This window comes from Narcine bancroftii, chromosome 2 (genome assembly GCF_036971445.1).
Source record: "Narcine bancroftii isolate sNarBan1 chromosome 2, sNarBan1.hap1, whole genome shotgun sequence".
Classification (NCBI taxonomy): domain Eukaryota; kingdom Metazoa; phylum Chordata; class Chondrichthyes; order Torpediniformes; family Narcinidae; genus Narcine; species Narcine bancroftii.
Genome location: NC_091470.1, coordinates 199,951,242 through 199,971,386, shown reverse-complemented (window position 1 = coordinate 199,971,386; position 20,145 = coordinate 199,951,242). Strand labels below are relative to the sequence as shown.

The window sequence follows — 20,145 nt, the reverse complement described above, 5'->3', positions numbered from 1 at the left end:
GTTTTTCGGGAAATAAATTATTATCCTTTGAACAAATGAAGGATAAATATAATATAACTCATGATACAATGTTTGCATACCACCAACTGAAAACCTACTTGAAGGACAAATTGGGAAACAGTCTGAGGTTACCAGAAGGAAGCAATTTTGAATATGTGATTACAGATACAATGATAATTTAAAAATTTGTAACAAACATGTACATCAAACTGCAAGAAAAGGAGAATGAGGAAACAAACTGTAAACCTAAACAAAAATGGGAACAAAATCTAAACATAAAGATAAAGAATGAAACATGGGAGAAGCTATGCTCCTGAACTATGAGAAATACATTAAATACGAGGTTATGCATGATACAATATAACTGGATACACAGGCTATACATCACACCTCAAAAGTTAAATAAATGGGACCCAACAGTATCAGACAGATGTTTTTGCTGTAAAAAGAAAAAGGGAACAGCAATTCAAGCAATTTGGACATGTGAGAAAGTGAAAAAATTTTGGGAAGATCTAAATCAGATATTAAATAAAATCACAAAAAGCAATATACCAAAAAACCCAGAGATCTTCCTTCTAAATAATATAAGAAATAAAGAATTTGGACTCGATTTGAATGGAGCACAAAAAAGATTTATTATGATAGCCCTAGCTGTAGCAAAAAAATGTATTATGTCAACCTGAAAATTAGAAGATAACTTGAGAATACAACAATGGTATATAGAAATGAATAAATGTATTCCATTAGAAAAAATAACCTATAATTTAAGAAATAACATCACAATATTCGAACAAATATGGGAGCCATACATGAAATACAATAGAGAAATCCTACCATGAACCTCCACCACCTAAAATGACAGAAGGAGAAGACAACGAAAAGAACTGACTCAGTAAAATTTCTTGTTTATTTTTATAAAGTGACAACATTGTTTAACGGGTTAAATGTATCTTCAAATAAATGGGAAAGGGGGTGAGGGAAGGAGGGAAGGGAGGGGGGAAAAGGGGGAGTAAATGACACTATATATTCAAGAGAAAAAATGTCTGTATTTATCTTGGTCAATATGGTTTATAGTGTGAAAAATAAAAATTTTTAAAAAAAGCAGAATGAAGATTGTACACAATATGTTTCTAAACCCCCCCCACACAATTTTTCCTGTGCCCTCCCTATTAATTTGCCACTGTGGACATAAAGAATTGTGCTCCATCCTTCGATTGGTTAGAGGGTGGGTGCAGGATCCGGAATGTGATGGAAGCGCACATTCAGTCATGGAGAGGGTGAGTAAATTTAATTGTTGGGAGTCATTATCTCGGAGGATCTTTCCTGGACTCAAGACATTGATGGCATCATTAAGAAACCACGTCAGCACCTCTACTTCCTCAGGAGTTTGCGGAGGTTTGGTATGACGTCAGAAACGGCTGTGTCATGGTCCGGAATAGGGATGCCAATACCCCTGAGCAGAAAGATCTGCAAAAGGTAGTGGACACCGTCCAGGACATCACAAACAAACTCTCCCCACTACTGAGAACATCTACAGGGAACACTGCCGTCCTCGCTTCTGCCATCAGGAAAGCGGTCTAGGTGCCACAAGACTTGTACCTCCTGGGTCAGGAACAGCTGCTCCCCCTCCAACATCAGACTCCTCAACAACAAACTCAGTCAGGGACTCATTTAAAGACTCTTACTTGACAATAGACACTAGACAATTTTCTCTGTATTGCACAGTATATTTGTTTACATCTGTTCATTGAGTACAGTGGTAATTCTGTCGCGCCCGCAGGAAAAATAATCTGATGTCATATATGTACTCTGACAATAAATCTGAATCTGAAGGTGCTGATCACTTGTCAACAATGTTTTTCTGTCTGGGATTGTTAAAAGGTGTGCTGGGTGTGGAGATAACTGGCAGATAACAACCATATTCCTACAGAATTATTCGGATTGAGTCTTCATTGTGGCTTTTTTGTGTTTGTCCCAGAAAGAGCATGATTCACCATGTGATGCAGTCTTACCACCGGATGGTTGGGAATAACGCTGTCCGCAACTTTCGAGTGACCTACAAGAGGCACGTGCTGACCATGGATGATCTCTCCACTTTGTATGGACAAAACTGGCTTAATGACCAGGTCATATTTCTTTTCATGTTAACCTTCTCTGATTGGAGGGGAATTGCTCTTAAATCATGTCTTTTATATGTTCTTTCTTCGATCCCCACACCACCAACCCCTCCCCCACCCAAATCCTGTTGTGTGGCTTCCTGATTGTGCCAGCAACTTGTCAGCCAAATTGTCCTCCCTCTCACCACCTGGGTATGCTCCAGTCTGTTCACTGCAGTCCTGAGTAAGCTGCCTGCACCATGAGCAGATTGGTGCTCTTTGATGCCTGCTCTATTGTCAGTCACCCACTGGATCCAGCTGGAAGTCTGAAGTCGCAAACCCTTTTCTGCCCATTGGGACAATCACCACCTGGGTATGCTCCAGTCTGTTCACTGCAGTCCTGAGCAAGCTGCCTGCAACATGAGCAGATTGGTGCTCTTTGATGCCTGCTCTATTGTGAGTCACCCCACTGTATCCAGCTGGAAGTCTGAAGTCGCAAACCCTTTTCTGCCCATTGGGACAATATGCTCAGCAAGCTCCCACAAAAACTGAGCTGGCACAATTAGACTACTTGTAGTACTACCTCACCCTGGCACTTTCCTGACATCCGTATTATGCAGAGTTCTTTCCTGTCTATGCTCCCAAAGGCATGCAGATTGTCAGGATAATTGGTCACTGTAAATTGCTGCAAATGTGTGGGAGAGTGGTCAACTTTACAGCACAGCACAGCTCAGAAACAGGCCTTACAGCTCTTCTAGTGTGTGTCAAACTTTTTCTGTCTAGTCCACTGACCTGCACACAGTCCATAGCCCTCCATACCCCTCCCAACCATGTACCTATCCAAATTCTTTTTAAATATTAAAATTGAGCTCACATTCACCACTTCAGCTGGCAGCTTGTTCCATGCTTCCACCACTCTGAAGTTCCCCCTCACATTTCCCCCTAAACTTTTTCCCTTTCACTCTTAACCCATGTCCCCTGGTTTGTATCTCACCTACCCTCAGTGGAAGAAGCCTATCTATGTTTATTCTGTCTATCCCCCTCAATTTTAAATACCTCTCATTTAAATCTCCCCTCATTCTTCTATGCTCCAGGGAATAAAGTCTTAACCTGTTATCCTGTAACTCAGTTCCTGAAGTCCAGGCAACATCCTGGTAAATTTCTGCACCCTTTCTATCTTACTGATATCTTTCCTGTAGTTCAGTGACCAAAACTGCTCACAATGCTCCAAATTTGGTCTCACCATTGTCTTATACAACTTTACCATAACATCCAAACTCCTATTCTCAATACTTTGATTTATGAAGGCCAATATGCCAAAAGTTTTCTTTACAACCCAATCCATCTGTGATGCCACTTTCAGGGAAGTATGTGCCTATATTCCCAGGTCCCTCTGTTCTATCTCTACCCTTCACTTTGTAAGTTTTGGTTTGTCCTTCCAAAATGCAACCTCACACTTGTCTACATTAAATTTTATCTGTCATTTTTCAACCCATTTTTCCAGCTGGTCCAGGTCCCTCTGAAAGTTTTGAAAGCCTTCACTCTCCACAATGCCTCCAATCTTAGTGTCATCTGCACATTATCATCCAGATTATTGATATAGATTACAAACAACAATGGTTCCAGCACTGATCCCTGAGGATCACTGAGGCCCACCACTGATCACAGGCCTCCAGTCTGAGGAGCAATCATCCACCACTACTCTGGTTTCTTCCATCCAGCCATTGTTGAATCCATTTCGCTACTTCACCATGAATACCGAGCATATGAACCTTCCTGCTTAACCTTCCATGTGGGTCCTTGTTAGAGGCTTCTCTAAAGTACATGTGGCCAACACCCACTGCCTTTCCTTCGTCATCTTTCCTGGTAACCCTCTCAAAAAAAGATGGGTTAAACATGACCTACCATGCACAAAGCCATGTTGACTATCCCTAATCAGTTTCTGGCTATCTAAGTAAGTGTATATCTAATCATTTAATAATTTACCTCCTACTGACATCAGGCTCTCCGGCCTGTAATTTCCAGGGTCACTTTTGGAGTCTTTTTAAAAGCTACCTTCCAATCCTCCATGGCTAAGGGCATTTCTGCCAGAGCCTTTGTAATTTCTAAACTAGCCTCCCTCATGGCCCAAGGGAATATCTTGTCAGGCCCTGGGGATTTAAACATCCATATTTGCTTTAAGACAGCAAGCACTTCCTCCTCTTTAATCTTTATTGGTTCCATGACCTCTCTGCTTGTTTTCCTTACATCGCACGACTCTGTGCCCGTTTCCTAAGTGAAAAAAATAATTTGACATCTCCCCCATCTCTTTTGACTCAGTACAAAGCTGACCAAGGGGACCCATTTTGTCCATTATTATCCTTTTGCTCTTAATAGACCTGTAGAAACCTTTAGGATTTTCCTTCACATTGTCGGCCAAAGCCACCTCATGTCTTTTTTTTGCCTCCTGATTTCTTTCTTGAGGTTTCGCTTGCATTTTTTAGACTCCTCAAGTACCTCATTTATTCCATGTTGCCTACACCTCTCTCATTCTGAACCAGATCCCCAATATCCCTCGACTTACTTCGCACATCCTCGTCTAAAAACCACATCCAAATCTTTTCACATTTCCTCAGAATTCGCTTTTCTCCAATTTAGAATCTCAACCATCTGGAATCCGAGCTCCAAATATATAACTGATACGATCAGCATCCTCAGTACCCACTCACATCTCGGTTCTGATACCTGGTACCCCTTCAGCCAGTCTCCAGCAGTCCACCGCCTGGTATGAGTCCTTTCACCAAAGTAACCAGCAGCCCATAGCCAACATGGGCTCCTCGCCTCAAGTCACCAACAGTCCATTGCCATGTGTTCTTCAGCCTCAGATCCCCCTCACTGGTCCTCAGTAATTGCAGAGAACAAAACATGAAGTTCCAGAGGGTTGGAGAATGGTGCAATAGTGGGAGAGCAGAAGGCCTTTGTGGGTGCTGATGAAGGGATATAAGGCAGGGCAACATCCTGAGGTGAGATCACAGAATTAAATAAATCTGTAGGTTGCTATTCATCTACTTGTACCGATGGCAGTGGACTTTTGAGTGAAAAGGGAAAAGTTTGGTGGGTGCAAAGAATAGTGGGTCTGGACACAGGCTGAATACAGAAATAATCTTTATTGAAACACATAAAAGGGATAACACACACACGTCATCTCAATCACACAAGACAGTGCAGCCAGTCACTTCGGACTTAACACTACCAAAACCAGCAACTGCTTACAGTCACAAGCACAGTACAACCCAGTCACATCATTCTTAATACTACCGGTACTAGCAACTGAACAGACTTATCACAACCAAGGACTATAATACACTGACATTCCTTGTCCAATTTGGGCACAGCTCAGATGCTAGCTGCAACTACAACAGTGTACAGCAGCCCCATCCCTATGTTGCGCGCATTTTACCAGCGACTCCTTCAGCGTTGCCTACAGCAGGGTTCGTCTCAGGGCCGAAGAACAAAAGAGAAGAGCTACTGCACAAGGTGAATGTTATAGTACAGTAAGCTGGAGGGTCAGGCCCAGGTAATCTCTAAATAGTTAAAGGGTCCAGTTGTCAGGTGTTCACTAATGGGTGGGCAGATTCCAACCTTAATTGGCAGGTGATGTGGCTTCCAACTAGGTTCCAGGCGGAAAGGTCATGTGAGCCTCCGCATTCCACACTCCCACCAGGTTCCAGGCAGAGAGACCACATGACCCTCCACAATTCACATTACACTGACAAACAACTATTCTGATGAATTCCACATGGTGGGTCTCTGTAGCCCTGCCATATTATGGTTTTTGTAAACATGAGCTCCACACCCTGTCACTTCCTTTCTTCAACTGCCTAATTCTACATTGTATTCTCTGCCATAATTCTCTGGCACATGGATGGAAGAAAAATAGGGGGTTATGAGGTAGGGAAAGTTTTTTGGGGGGGTATATATAGGTCGTCAAAGCATTGTGGGCTGAAGAGCTTGTCCTTTAATGTTCTATCAGGATTAGGTCTGTCCTGTTCAGTATCTCGGCTCATTATATATTTTCCACCTCCATAAAATTTCTAAAATTTGTCAAGAAAACAAAGCCATCTCATTTGATCTCTTCTCATACCTATAATTCTAAAACCTGAGCAACATCCCAAAACCCCACCCCAACTCCTCTAGTGCTATTACATCCTTCCTGTGGTATGGTAACCAGGTACATGGATGTGAGGGGGTTGGGGGGGGTTATGGGCAGGGAGCAGGTACTAGTGGAGTTTGCTTAAATTGGTGCGGACTAGAGGGGCTGATGTGGCCTGTTTCCATACTGTAATTGTTATATGGTAACCAGAACTGTTCTGCTGTGGGAGGTAGTTGAGTCTTTGGATGAATAGAGGCAGAAAATTTGCCAGTATGTGCTCGTAGAAATTCCCCTTTGTTTAAACTATTGCTAAGTGGTAGCATGTAGTTGTTGAATAATAGGACCCCAGTTTGCACAGCAAGGCTTTTGAACTAGGAGTAAAACACGAAAGTCTGCAGTCACCGTGGTTGAAATAAAAACACAATGCTGGAGAAACTCAGCTGGTCAAACAGTGCACAATTCCAATTATCCAAAATGGTCGGGACCGGGTCTATGTCGGATAAATGTTTTTTTTCAGAGAACTGGACTTTTTTTTAAAGACAGCCCAGTAGCAACAGCAAATCACTTTGTTTCAGTGTTTGAACAACAACAAATAACAAGGGAATGGTTTTTAAGCATTAAAATAATGTTTAATTGTTATCAAAAATATGTTGTCCACTGCCGATCCCTGACACATCCCCACCAACGCTGCCGTTCACCGAGACCTCCCAACTGCTGCCACTGATCCCTGACACATCTTCACCGCTGTCACTGATCCCTGGCATCCCTGGCCGGTGGCGAGTTGGTAGGTTCCTGTTTCCCAGGTCCACTAGAGCTCCTGATGCCCGGGTCCCAACTCCAAATCCTCTCCTAGGCCAACCGCACACACACACCAAGGACTCTGATGTGTGTGTGCAATAGCAAGCCGAGGGGAGGGTCTGGAGTCGGGAACTCTGGTATGCCGAAGGGTAGAAAGAGAAGGGGTGAGGAGGGAGGGAGAGAAGGGGAGGGAAGGCCACTGAGCCCGATGTCCCACTCCAGCCAGGAAGGCTACTCTCCTTGCTGATGCCAGGCCCAGGGATTCGTCCAACCGCTGGGAGATTGTGGCACACAGTTTGAGAGGGAGAGTTGCAAGAAAAGTCAATAGGGGAAGGTAAAGAAGAAATGGAAAGAGAGAGGAGAGGGAGTTCCCTGAAACGAGGACAATTGTCATTCTAATTTAATGTCGGGTGAATTTTTTTTTCAACCTGTGAGGTCAGTTTGGTTTTAAAAAATTTCAGATAAATGAAGAATTCTGATTGTTTTGGATATCCTCATTTATCCAAAAAAAAATGTTAAATTTGGATAAATGAAGATTTTGGAGAATCCGATTTCAGATAAATCAGAGTCAACATTTTGGCCTTGAACCTTTCATCATTTGTATGAACAAAATGTCAACAGGCACCTGAACAAACTGGTGGGGGGGAGGAGGGACAGGGGAGAGGAGCACAATCCCAAAAGCAAGAGGTAATAGGTGGATAAGGGGTGGAGGCCACACCAGGAAGCAGAGAGAGGGATGGTTCTGTGAATGGAGAGGGAAAGGGGTGGAGAGCTGGAGAAAAGAAGTCAAAGGGAAAAGGAAGGAAGGGAGGGAGAATGGTGAGTGGGTTAACAGAAACCGGAGAAGTCGATGTTAATGCCATCCATTTGGAGAATGCCCAGAAGCCCTTTGAAATAGTCAGTTGTTCTCAGGAGATTTTACCCCATCTCCCCAGTGGAGGACATCAGTGTTCAGTGTGTACGTATGTGTATTCTGTATTTTTTTTAAAATAAATTTAGACACAGCATGGTACAGGCCCTTTCAGCCATGCCACCCAATTGTCCTTGATCTCCAAGTATATTTTTGAATGGTAGAAGGAAACAAAGCCCCCGGGAAAAACCAGCGCAGATGCAGGGAGAACGTACAAACTCTTCTGGACTGCGCCAGATTCGAACCCCTGTCCTAATCGCTGGCATTGTAACAGCTTTGCATTAACCGTGCCACCTGGAAATGAGGGGAAAAATACAAAGGAAAATGTTTTGTGGCATGGGAGCAAGGGTTTTGCATAAAACATTTGGGCTTTGGGACAAGGGGAAAATAACATTATCTCCTTATTGGGTTTGTCCGTGTTACAATATATTTGGAAGATGAAGTTCTTCTTCTTCTTTTGTGCTGCAGGTCATGAACATGTATGGAGATCTCGTTATGGACACTGTCCCTGACAAAGTAAGTCTGTTTACTGCATGAGTGAGCATGTCTGAGTGTTCAACTGCCACCAAGTCTCTTGCAATACAAATATCAACTCATGTACGTTGGTGTATAAGATGGCATTTGAATCTTAGGAAGGGTACCCCAAAACCAGGGGCCCTCTGTAACGCCAGGTATAAAATTTGACTCTTAACAGCGAAGTCTCAGCACTCCCCTGCCCAGTCTGATTGCCGTTGGCTCTACTGTGGCCTGTTAAATGGCAGTTAAAGGAGCCAACAGTGGTTTATTTTAAAATATGCTAATAAAATTTAAACCTTTACTGGGTAAAATACGAAAGTCTGCAGGTACCATGGTTGAGGTAAAAACACCATGTTGGAGAAACTCAGCAGATCAAATGGTGTACTTTATAGAGCAAAGATAAAGATACATAACCAATGTTTACTGGGTAATTTGCTTTTATAATATTCTGACAGATTCACTCCCTTGTCAGTGGGATGGTTGATAAAGGACTATTGAGGCAGTAAGACTTAGGGTAGTCTTATACTGCAAATACAGTTTAAATCCTGCATTTTTGGTAGAAATTCGGGATCGTCTTCTACTCGAGTCATCTTGTATGCCGGCACAAAGATTCAAGATTCATTTTATTGTCACATAATAAAAATTGCATATTACACAAAATTTACTTTTGCCTGCTATAAGGCAGACAGATTTCCCATAGCAGAAATTGCCTGAAGCACCCCCTACAGTCAGAGAAAGAGAAGCAAAAGAGTCACCAAGTGTCTGTGGATTTGTCTCCTGCACTCCCGCAGCCTCCACAGCTACACCAGTCCAAACCATCTAGATCTGAGCCTCCGATACAAGCAGGAATCCTCCAGCCCCCTTTGTACCCTCTCACATCCCAGTCTCCAGCAGTCTGCAGCCTGCTGCAAGTCCCTTGACCGCCATCTTCCTCGCCTTGAGTCATCAACAGCCCACCACCTATGTGGGTTCTTCAACCTCAGCGGCCCTCACTGGTCCACTGCTATGATTACCATCCCATGGGTCGTCTCCTCTATTTCTCCTCAAATGGAGGTGGTATCCCCATTTTCTGGTGCCCTGCATTGGTCATTTGCTTCCCTGGAGTCTGCAACCCCTTGTGGCTGCTGCTAATCATAGGCGCTGCCATCTTGGGGGCAGACTTCATAAATCTAAAAATAAATAAAATACTGTTGGCTCCTTTAGTTCCTCACCTCATTTCTGATATTCTGGAAGAAGAGTACTGTTATAAGCTAATAAAATCTTATTAGTACTAACAAAGGAACAGCAATGGAAAATTTGCTAGACAACGGTAAATTCAAAATAATAGTTTTTATTAAACTATTAATAATATAACATTTCTTACTTATCTCTAAACTTAAAACTTTTTTTTAAAATTTTTTATTTTTCACACTATAAACCACATTGATCAAGATACATACCTTTTCCTTTTCAAATATATACAGTGTCGTTTTCTCCCCCCCCCCCTTCCCATCCCACCCTCCCCACCTCCCCTCCCATTCATTTAAAGTTCAGAATCTAAGATACATTAAACCCGTCAAACAATGTTGTCATTCAATAAAAATAAACAAGAAATTCCACTGAGTCAATTCTTTTCATTCTCTTCTCCTTCTGTCATTTTAGGTGGTAGATGTCCCCGGTAGGTTTTCTCTATTATGTTTCATGTATGGCTCCCATATTTGTTCAAATATTTCAATATTATTTCTTAAATTAAATGTTATTTTTTTCTAGTGGAATACATTTATTCATTTCTATATACCATTGTTGTATTCTCAAGTTATCTTCTAATTTCCAGGCTGACATAATATATTTTTTTGCTACAGCTAGGGCCATCCTAACAAATCTTTTTTGTGCACCATCCAAATCAAGTCCAAATTCTTTGTTTTTTATGTTACTTAGGAGGAAGATCTCTGGGCTTTTTGGTATATTGCTTTTTGTGATTTTATTTAGTATCTGGTTTAGATCTTCCCAAAATATTTTCACGTTCTCACATGTCCAGATTGCATGAATTGTTGTTCCCATTTCCTTTTTACAGCGAAAACATCTGTCAGATACTGTTGGGTCCCATTTATTTAGCTTTTGAGGTGTAATATTGTATCATACGTAACCTCATATTTATTGTATTTCACATAGTTCCTGAGCATAACTTCTCCCATGTTTCCTTCTTTATCTTTATGTTTAGATCTTGTTCCCATTTATGTTTAGTTTTACCATTTGTTTCCTCATTCTCCTTTTCTTGTAGTTTAATATACATGTTTGTTATAAATATTTTGATTATCATTGTGTCTGTAATCACATATTCAAAATTACTTCCCTCTGGTAACCTCAGACTGCTTCCCAATTTGTCCTTCAAGTAGGATTTCAGTTGGTAGTATGCCAACACTGTATCATGAGTTATATTATATTTATCCTTAATTTGTTCAAAGGATAATAATTTATTTCCTGAAAAGCAATTTTCTATTCTTTTGATCCCTTTTTTCTCCCATTCTCTAAAGGAAAGGTTATCTATTGTAAAAGGGATTAGCTGATTTTGCATCAGTATTAGTTTTGGTAGTTGGTAATTTGTTTTATTCCTTTCTACATGAATCTTCTTCCAAATATTGAGCAGATGATGTAATACTGAAGAATTCCTACGTTGTACCAATTTTTCATCCCATTTATATAATATATGTTCAGGTATCTCCTCCCCTATTTTATCTAGTTCTAATCTAGTCCAATCTGGCTTTTCCCTTGTTTGATAAAAATCTGATAGGTATCTTAATTGTGCGGCTCTATAATAATTCTTAAAGTTTGGTAGTTGTAAGCCTCCTTGTTTGTACCATTCTGCTAATTTATCTAGTGCTATCCTCGGTATCCCCCCTTTCCATAAAAATTTCCTTATTATTTTCTTTAACTCCTTGAAGAATTTCTCCATCAAGTGTATTGGCAATGCCTGAAATAGGTATTGTATCCTTGGAAAAATGTTCATTTTAATACAGTTTATCCTTCCTATTAGTGTTAGTGGTAAGTCTTTCCAATACTCTTAAGTCGTCCTGTAATTTTTTCATTAGTGGATAATAATTGAGTTTATATAGATGGCCGAGGTTTTTATTTATTTGTCTACCTAGGTATTGTATTGATTGCATTTGCCGTCTGAATGGTGATTCTTTCTTAAATTTTGAGAAATCCGCATTATTCATTGGCATTGCTTCACTTTTATTTGCGTTAATCTTGTATCCCGTCACTTCTCCATATTCCTCCAATTTCTTATGTAATTTTTTTATTGATATTTCTGGTTCTGTTAAGTATACTATAACGTCATCTGCAAATAAACTGATTTTATACTCCTATTTTATTTTTATCTCTTTTATTTTATTTTCTGTTCTTATCAGTTCTGCTAGTGGTTCTATGGCTAACGCGAACAATAAGGGCGATAGTGGGCATCCCTGCCTTGTTGATCTGCTTAAGTTAAATTGTTTTGATATATATCCATTTACTGTCACTTTCGCCAATGGCCCTTTATATAATGCTTTAATCCAATTAATATATTTCTCTGGTAAACTGAATTTTTTTAGTACTTTGAATAAATAATTCCATTCTACTCTGTCAAAGGCCTTCTCTGCGTCTAAAGCAACTGCTACTGTTGTACCTTTATTTCCTTCTACTGCATGCATTAAGTTAATAAATTTACAAATATTGTCTGTTGTTCATCTTTTTTTAATAAATCCAGTTTGGTCTAGATTTACTATTTTTGGTACATAGGTGGCTAATCTGTTTGCTAATAGTTTAGCTATTATCTTATAATCTGTGTTAAGTAAAGATATTGGTCTATATGACGCTGGTGCGAGTGGATCTTTCCCTGTCTTTGGTATTACTGTAATTATTGCTGTTTTGCATGAATCTGGTAAGCTTTGTGTTTTATCAATCTGGTTGATTACTTCCAGGAGGGGAGGAATTAATAAATCTTTAAATGTTTTATAGAATTCTATTGGGAATCCATCCTCTCCTGGTGTTTTATTGTTCGGTAGTTTTTTTATTATCTCTTGTATTTCTACTATTTCAAATGGTTCTGTTAATTTATTTTGTTCCTCTATTTGTAATTTTGGTAGTTCAATTTTAGTTAAAAATTCATCTATTTTGTCTTCTTTCCCTTCGTTTTCAGTTTGGTAAAATTGTTCGTAGAATTCTCTGAAGTTTTCATTAATCTCCGTTGGATTATATGTGATTTGTTTGTCTTTTTTCCTTGATGCCAATACCATTCTCTTAGTTTGTTCTGTCTTAAGCTGCCATGCTAGAATTTTGTGCGTTTTTTCTCCTAGTTCATAATATTTCTGTTTTGTCTTCATTATGTTCTTCTCCACCTTATATGTTTGTAGTGTTTCATATTTTATTTTTTTATCTGCCAATTCTCTTCTTTTAGTTGTGTCTTCCTTCATTGCTAATTCTTTTTCTATATTTGCTATTTCCCTTTCCAACTGCTCTGTTTCCTGATTGTAGTCCTTCTTCATCTTGGTTACATAACTTACTATTTGCCCTCTGATGAACGCTTTCATTGCGTCCCATAGTATAAACTTATCTTTCACTGATTCCGTATTTATTTCAAAGTACATTTTAATTTGTCTTTCAATTAATTCTCTAAAATCCTGCCTTTTAAGTAGCATGGAGTTTTATCTCCATCTATACATTCTTGGAGGGATGTCCTCTAACTCTATTCTCAATATCAGGGGTGAGTGGTCCGATAATATTCTAGCTTTATATTCTGTTTTTCTAACTCTGTCTTGCATGCGAGCTGATTACAGGAATAGGTCTATTCTTGAGTATGTTTTATGTCCACCCGAATAATATGAATATTCCTTTTCCTTTGGGTGTTGTTCCTCCATATATCCAAAAGTTGCATTTCTTCCATTGATTTAATTATAAATTTGGTTACTTTGTTCTTTCTGTTAATTTTTTTCACAGTTTTATCCATGTTTGAATTCAAATTAATGTTGAAATCCCCTCCTATTAGTATGTTCCCTTGCGTGTCTGCTATCTTCAAAAAAATATCTTGCATATATTTTTGATCTTCTTCGTTAGGTGAATATACATTGAGTAAATTCCAAAACTCCGAATATATCTGACATTTTATCATTACATATCTCCCTGCTGGATCTATTATTTCCTCTTCTATTTTAATTGGTACATTTTTACTGATTAATATAGCTACTCCTCTTGCTTTTGAATTATACGACGCTGCTGTTACATGTCCTACCCAATCTCTCTTTAATTTCTTGTGCTCCAATTCAGTTAAATGTGTTTCGTGCACAAATGCTATATCAATTTTTTCTCTTTTCAGTAAATTAAGCAGTTTCTTCCTTTTGATTTGGTTATGTATTCTGTTAATATTTAAAGTCATATAGTTCAACATTTTGGCAGTTTCCGCAAAGCAGGACGTCAAGCGCTGAAGAGCTGGCTCTGAATGGGCAACTAAAGCGGCATCGTCTGCAAAGAGTAGTTCACGGACAAGTTTCTCTTGTGTCTTGGTGTGAGCTTGCAGTCGCCTCAGATTGAAGAGACTGCCATCCGTGCGGTACCAGATGTAAACAGCGTCTTCATTGTTGGGGTCTTTCATGGCTTGGTTCAGCATCATGCTGAAGAAGATTGAAAAGAGGGTTGGTGCGATAACACAGCCTTGCTTCACGCCATTGTTAATGGAGAAGGGTTCAGAGAGCTCATTGCTGTATCTGACCCGACCTTGTTGGTTTTCGTGCAGTTGGATAATCATGTTGAGGAACTTTGGGGGACATCCGATGCGCTCTAGTATTTACCAAAGCCCTTTCCTGGTCACGGTGTCGAAGGCTTTGGTGAGGTCAACAAAGGTGATGTAGAGTCCTTTGTTTTGTTCTCTGCACTTTTCTTGGAGCTGTCTGAGGGCAAAGACCATGTCAGTAGTTCCTCTGTTTGCGCGAAAGCCGCACTGTGATTCTGGGAGAATATTCTCGGCGACACTAGGTATTATTCTATTTAGGAGAATCCTAGCGAAGATTTTGCCTGCAATGGAGAGCAACGTGATTCCCCTGTAGTTTGAGCAGTCTGATTTCTCGCCTTTGTTTTTGTACAGGGTGATGATGGTGGCATCACGAAGATCCTGAGGCAGTTTTCCTTGGTCCCAACAAAGCTTGAAAAACTCATGCAGTTTGGCATGCAGAGTTTTGCCGCCAGCCTTCCAGACCTCTGGGGGGATTCCATCCATACCTGCTGCTTTGCCACTTTTCAGTTGTTCGATTGCCTTATATGTCTCATCCAGGGTGAGAACCTCATCCAGCTCTAGCCTTAGGGGCTGTTGAGGGAGCTGGAGCAGGGCGGAGTCTTGGACTGAGCGGTTGGCACTGAAAAGAGATTGGAAGTGTTCTGACCATCGGTTGAGGATGGAGATCTTGTCGCTGAGGAGGACTTTGAGCTGCGCAGCGGGCTTTGGACTTGGGGTGAGGGGCCGTACACAGCCTTTAGAGCCTCGTAGAAACCCCTGAAGTCGCCAATGTCCGCGCTGAGCTGGGTTCGTTTGGCAAGGCTAGTCCACCACTCATTTTGGATCTCCCGGAGTTTGCGCTGAAGATGGCTGCATGCGCGACGGAAGGCTTGTTTCTTCTCTGGACAGGACGGCTTTGTAAGGTGAGCCTGGTGGGCAGCTCGCTTCTTTGCCAGCAGCTCCTGGATCTCCTGGCTGTTTTCGTCAAACCAGTCCTTGTTTTTCCTGGAGGAGAAGCCCAGTACCTCTTCAGTGGATTGCAGTATGGTAGTCTTCAACTGATCCCAGAGGGTTTCAGGGGACGGGTCCGTGAGGCGGGTTGCATCGTCGAGCTTTGCTTTGAGGTTTGCCTGGAAGTTTCCTCTCGCTTTGTCTGACTGCAGGTTTCCAACATTGAACCTCTTTCTGGGGGCTTTATTGTTCCTGGGCTTTGGCTTGAAGTGAAGGTTGAGCTTGCAGCGAACCAGCCGGTGGTCAGTGTGGCATTCCGCGCTAGGCATGACCCTGGTGTGGAGCACATCTCGTTTGTCACTTTCTCGCACCAGGATGTAGTCCAGGAGGTGCCAGTGTTTGGATCGGGGATGCATCCAGGTGGTCTTCAGGATGTCCCTCTGCTGAAAAAGGGTGTTTGTAATGACGAGCCGCTGTTCTGCGCAGAGCTCCAACAGGAGGCACCCATTGTCGTTGCACTTGCCGATGCCATGCTTGCCCAGGATTCCTGGCCAAGTTTCTGAGTCTTTGCCGACACGAGCGTTGAAGTCGCCCAGGATGACAATCTTGTCGGCTGTAGGGGTGCCTGGAAGTCAGCCTGAAGAAAACTGAGGTCCTCCATCAGCCAGCTCCCCACCATGACTACCAGCCCCCCCACATCTCCATCGGGCACACAAAACTCAAAACGGTCAACCAGTTTACCTATCTCGGCTGCACCATTTCATCAGATGCAAGGATCGACAATGAGATGGACAACAGACTCGCCAAGGCAAATAGCGCCTTTGGAAGACTACTCAAAAGAGTCTGGAAAAACAACCAACTGAAAAACCACACAAAGATAAGCGTATACAGAGCCATTGTCATACCCACACTCCTGTTCGGCTCCGAATCATGGGTCCTCTACCGGCACCACCTACGGCTCCTAGAACGCTTCCACCAGCGTTGTCTCCGCTCCATCCTCAACATCCATTGGAGCGCTTTCATCCCTAACGTCGAAGTACTCGAGATGGCAGAGGTCGACAGCATCGAGTCCACGCTGCTGAAGATCCAGCTGCGCTGGATGGGTCACGTCTCCAGAATGGAGGACCATCGCCTTCCCAAGATCGTGTTATATGGCGAGCTCTCCACTGGCCACCGTGACAGAGGTGCACCAAAGAAAAGGTACAAGGACTGCCTAAAGAAATCTCTTGGTGCCTGCCACATTGACCACCGCCAGTGGGCTGATAACGCCTCAAACCGTGCATCTTGGGAGGAGTCACGTGATGGAGTAGTGGCCGGACGGTGAACTCCAGCCCTCTCCAGAAAAGTCGGGAAAAACAAGAGAAAATACAAAGGCACAGAAATACAAGTTAAAGAAAAGTGAGTATAAAGGTGGAAAGAAGATGGAGACAAAAGGAGAAAAATCAAAATCAACGGAAAGAAGAGAGGAAGAGAAGACAACGGAGGAAAAAGGTGAAGGCCTTACCTGTCCGAAGAGGCCCGCTGTGGAGAGAGGACCCCACTCCCTCAGGTCGGTAGAAAAACTACAACAATGGCTCACAGAGCCGAGTAAAAGTGCGCAACCACGCATGAAAAAAAACACACCGACGGGAGGGGGGTCCAGCTGGGGAGTCGATCTCCACAGCCGGCAACGACAGCTGCAGAACACCTGCAGCAAGAAGAGACCGCAGAAGACAATGGAAACAAGAAAGAAGAGGAGGAAAGGGCATCAAAGAAACAACAGATGGCCAACCCAGAGGAAGAAGAAGAGGAAGAATACAGTGAAATAGATAAAGGGAAAGGCAAGGTAAAGGATATACTTGCTCTTGTTAGAGGATACATGGAGTCATTTAAAGAATGGCAAACACAGGAATTCAATGATTTAAGAAGAAGAATAAACAACACAGAAAAGAAAATAAATAAAATGGATATGACCTTAACAGAAATGGGCAAAAAAATGGACAAGATGGAAGAACGGGCAATAGCAGCAGAAATGGAGGTAGAAGACTTAAAAAAGAAATTGGAGGAATCTAATAAAAAAACTAAAGAGACACAAGAATTACGAGCCCAAAAAATAGATATAATGGAAAATTATAACAGAAGAAATAACATAAAGATAGTGGGCCTTAAGGAAGATGAAGAAGGCAAGATTATGAGGGAGTTTATAAAAGAATGGATCCCTAAGGCCTTAGGATGTCCAGAACTACAGCAAGAAATGGAAATAGAAAGGGCACATAGAACATTGGCCCCTAAACCACAACCACAACAAAAACCAAGGTCTATTGTGGTAAAATTCCTAAAATATACTACAAGAGAAAAGGTACTGGAGAAGACAATGGAAAAAGTAAGAGAGGACAACAAACCACTGGAGTATAAAGGGCAAAAAAATCTTCATTTATCCAGATATAAGCTTTGAACTCCTAAAGAAGAGAAAAGAGTTCAATACAGCAAAAGCGATTTTATGGAAGAAAGGATATAAATTCACACTGAAGCATCCTGCGGTATTGAAAATATTTATTCCAGGACAACAAAACAGACTGTTCTCGGATCCAGAAGAAGCACGAAAATTTGCAGAACAATTACAAAAATAGACTGAGGGATGAAGACGGGTAATGAAAGCAAAAATGATCACGATTGATATGTATGTGGGTAAAGACAAAAATAGACTGAAGGATGAAGACGGGTAATGAGGGTAAAAATGACCACGATTGATTTGTATGCGGGTAAAGAGGTATAAGAGTGAATAGAGACAATGGGCATACGTGAAAGTATCTGTAATTAGAGGAAAACATAGATAGTATAGACAAGAATTAATAAGGGAAGGTAATGGAATAGAGAGAATAAGGAGGGAATTAAAAGAGTGACTTTTGTGACATATAAAAAGTGAAATCTTTTCTGGGGGGGGCTGGGTGGGGGAAAAGAGTGGTCACTGCAAAATCAGTTGACGCTTGCGAGTGGATTCGCAAATCCAAATGGAGAGGGGAGATGTGGTTGTCCGACAAGGGATAAAGGACAACTCAGGAGGGGAAGGGGAGATTGGGGATAAAGAAGATAGAAATAGGAGAATAAGGAAAATGTTGGATGTTGTAGGAATGTTGAATGGTAAAGAGTTGAAAATAAGAAAACAGAAATGGAAAAGGAGGAAAGGTAATGATGGAAAAACGGAAAGAGAAGATAAACAAAATATAAAATGGCTACGCTGAACTATATGACTCTAAATATTAATGGAATACATAACCAAATTAAAAGGAAGAAACTACTAAATTTACTGAAAAAGGAAAAAATAGATATAGCATTTGTCCAAGAAACACACTTAACTGAATTGGAGCACAAGAAATTAAAGAGAGATTGGGTAGGACATGTAACAGCAGCATCGTATAATTCAAAAGCAAGAGGAGTGGCTATATTAATTAGCAAAAATGTGCCATTTAAAATAGAAGAGGAAATAATAGATCCAGCAGGGAGATATGTTATGATAAAATGTCAGATATATTCGGAGCTTTGGAATCTACTTAATATATATTCACCTAACGAAGAAGATCAAAAGTTTATGCAAGATATCTTTTTGAAGGTAGCTAATACGCAAGGGAACATACTAATAGGAGGGGATTTCAATCTGAATTTGGATCCAAATATGGATAAAACGGGGAAAAAAATTAACAGGAAGAACAAAGTAACCAAATTTATAATTAAATCAATGCAAGAAATGAAACTTGTGGACATATGGAGGAAACAAAACCCAAAAGAAAAGGAATACTCATACTACTCGACTAGACATAAAACATACTCAAGGATAGACCTATTCCTGTTATCAGCCCACATTCAAGGGAGAGTTAGGAAAACGGAATATAAAGCTAGACTATTATCGGACCACTCATCCCTGTTATTGGCAATAGAGCTAGAGGACATCCCTCCAAGAATGTATAGATGGAGATTAAACCCCATGCTACTTAAAAGACAGGATTTTAGAGAATTTATTGAAAAACAATTAAAAATGTACTTTGAAGTAAATACGGAATCAATGGAAGATAAGTTTATACTATGGGACGCAATGAAAGCATTCATTAGAGGACAAATAATAAGTTATGCAACCAAGATGAAGAAGGACTATAATCAGGAAACAGAGCAGTTGGAAAGGGAAATAATAAACATAGAAAAAAAATTAGCAATAGAGGAAGATACAACCAAAAGAAGAGAATTGGCGGATAAAAAAATAAAATATGAAACATCACAAACATATAAGGTGGAGAAGAATATAATGAAGACAAAACAGAAATATTATGAACTAGGTGAAAAAACACACAAAATCTTAGCATGGCAGCTTAAGACAGAGCAAACTAAGAAAATGGTATTGGCAACAAGGAAAAAAGACAAACAAATTACATATAATCCAAAAGAAATTAAGGAAAACTTCAGAGAATTCTATGAACAATTATACCGAACTGAAAATGAAGGGAAAGAAGGGAAAATAGATGAATTTTTGACTAAAATTGAACTACCAAAACTACAAATAGAGGAACAAAATAAATTAACAGAACCATTTGGAACAGTAGAAATACAAGAGATAATAAAAAATTTACCAAATAATAAGACACCAGGAGAGGATGGACTCCCAATAGAATTCTACAAAACATTTAAAGATCTAATAATACCGCCCCTCCTGGATGTAATCAACCAGATTGATGAGACACAAAACTTACCAGATTAATGTAAAACAGCAATAATTATAGTGATACTAAAACAAGGGAAAGATCCACTCTCACCAGCATCATATAGACCAATATCTCTGCTAAACACAGATTATAAGATAATAGCTAAACTATTAGCAAACAGATTAGCCTAACAGGTACCGAAAATGGTAAATTTAGACCAAACTGGATTTATCAAAAAAAGACGCACAACAGACAATATTTGTAAATTTATTAACTTAATTCATGCAGTAGAAGGAAATAAAGCACCGGCAGTAGCAGTTGCTTTAGACGCAGAGAAGGCCTTCGAC

At 40.6% G+C, this 20,145-nt stretch overlaps 1 protein-coding gene across 2 annotated transcripts in view; it reads left to right on the top strand.

The window, feature by feature from the left end:
• The window catches only part of LOC138754977 (uncharacterized), a 92,078-nt gene that overhangs the window by 25,956 nt on the left and 45,977 nt on the right, over positions 1-20,145 (top strand). For both annotated transcript variants that reach the window (XM_069920077.1, XM_069920075.1), the window contains exons 5-6: positions 1,979-2,126; positions 8,405-8,452. In XM_069920077.1, coding sequence (XP_069776178.1) covers positions 1,979-2,126; positions 8,405-8,452 — 196 coding nt within the window. The remainder of the gene's footprint in view (positions 1-1,978; positions 2,127-8,404; positions 8,453-20,145) is intronic.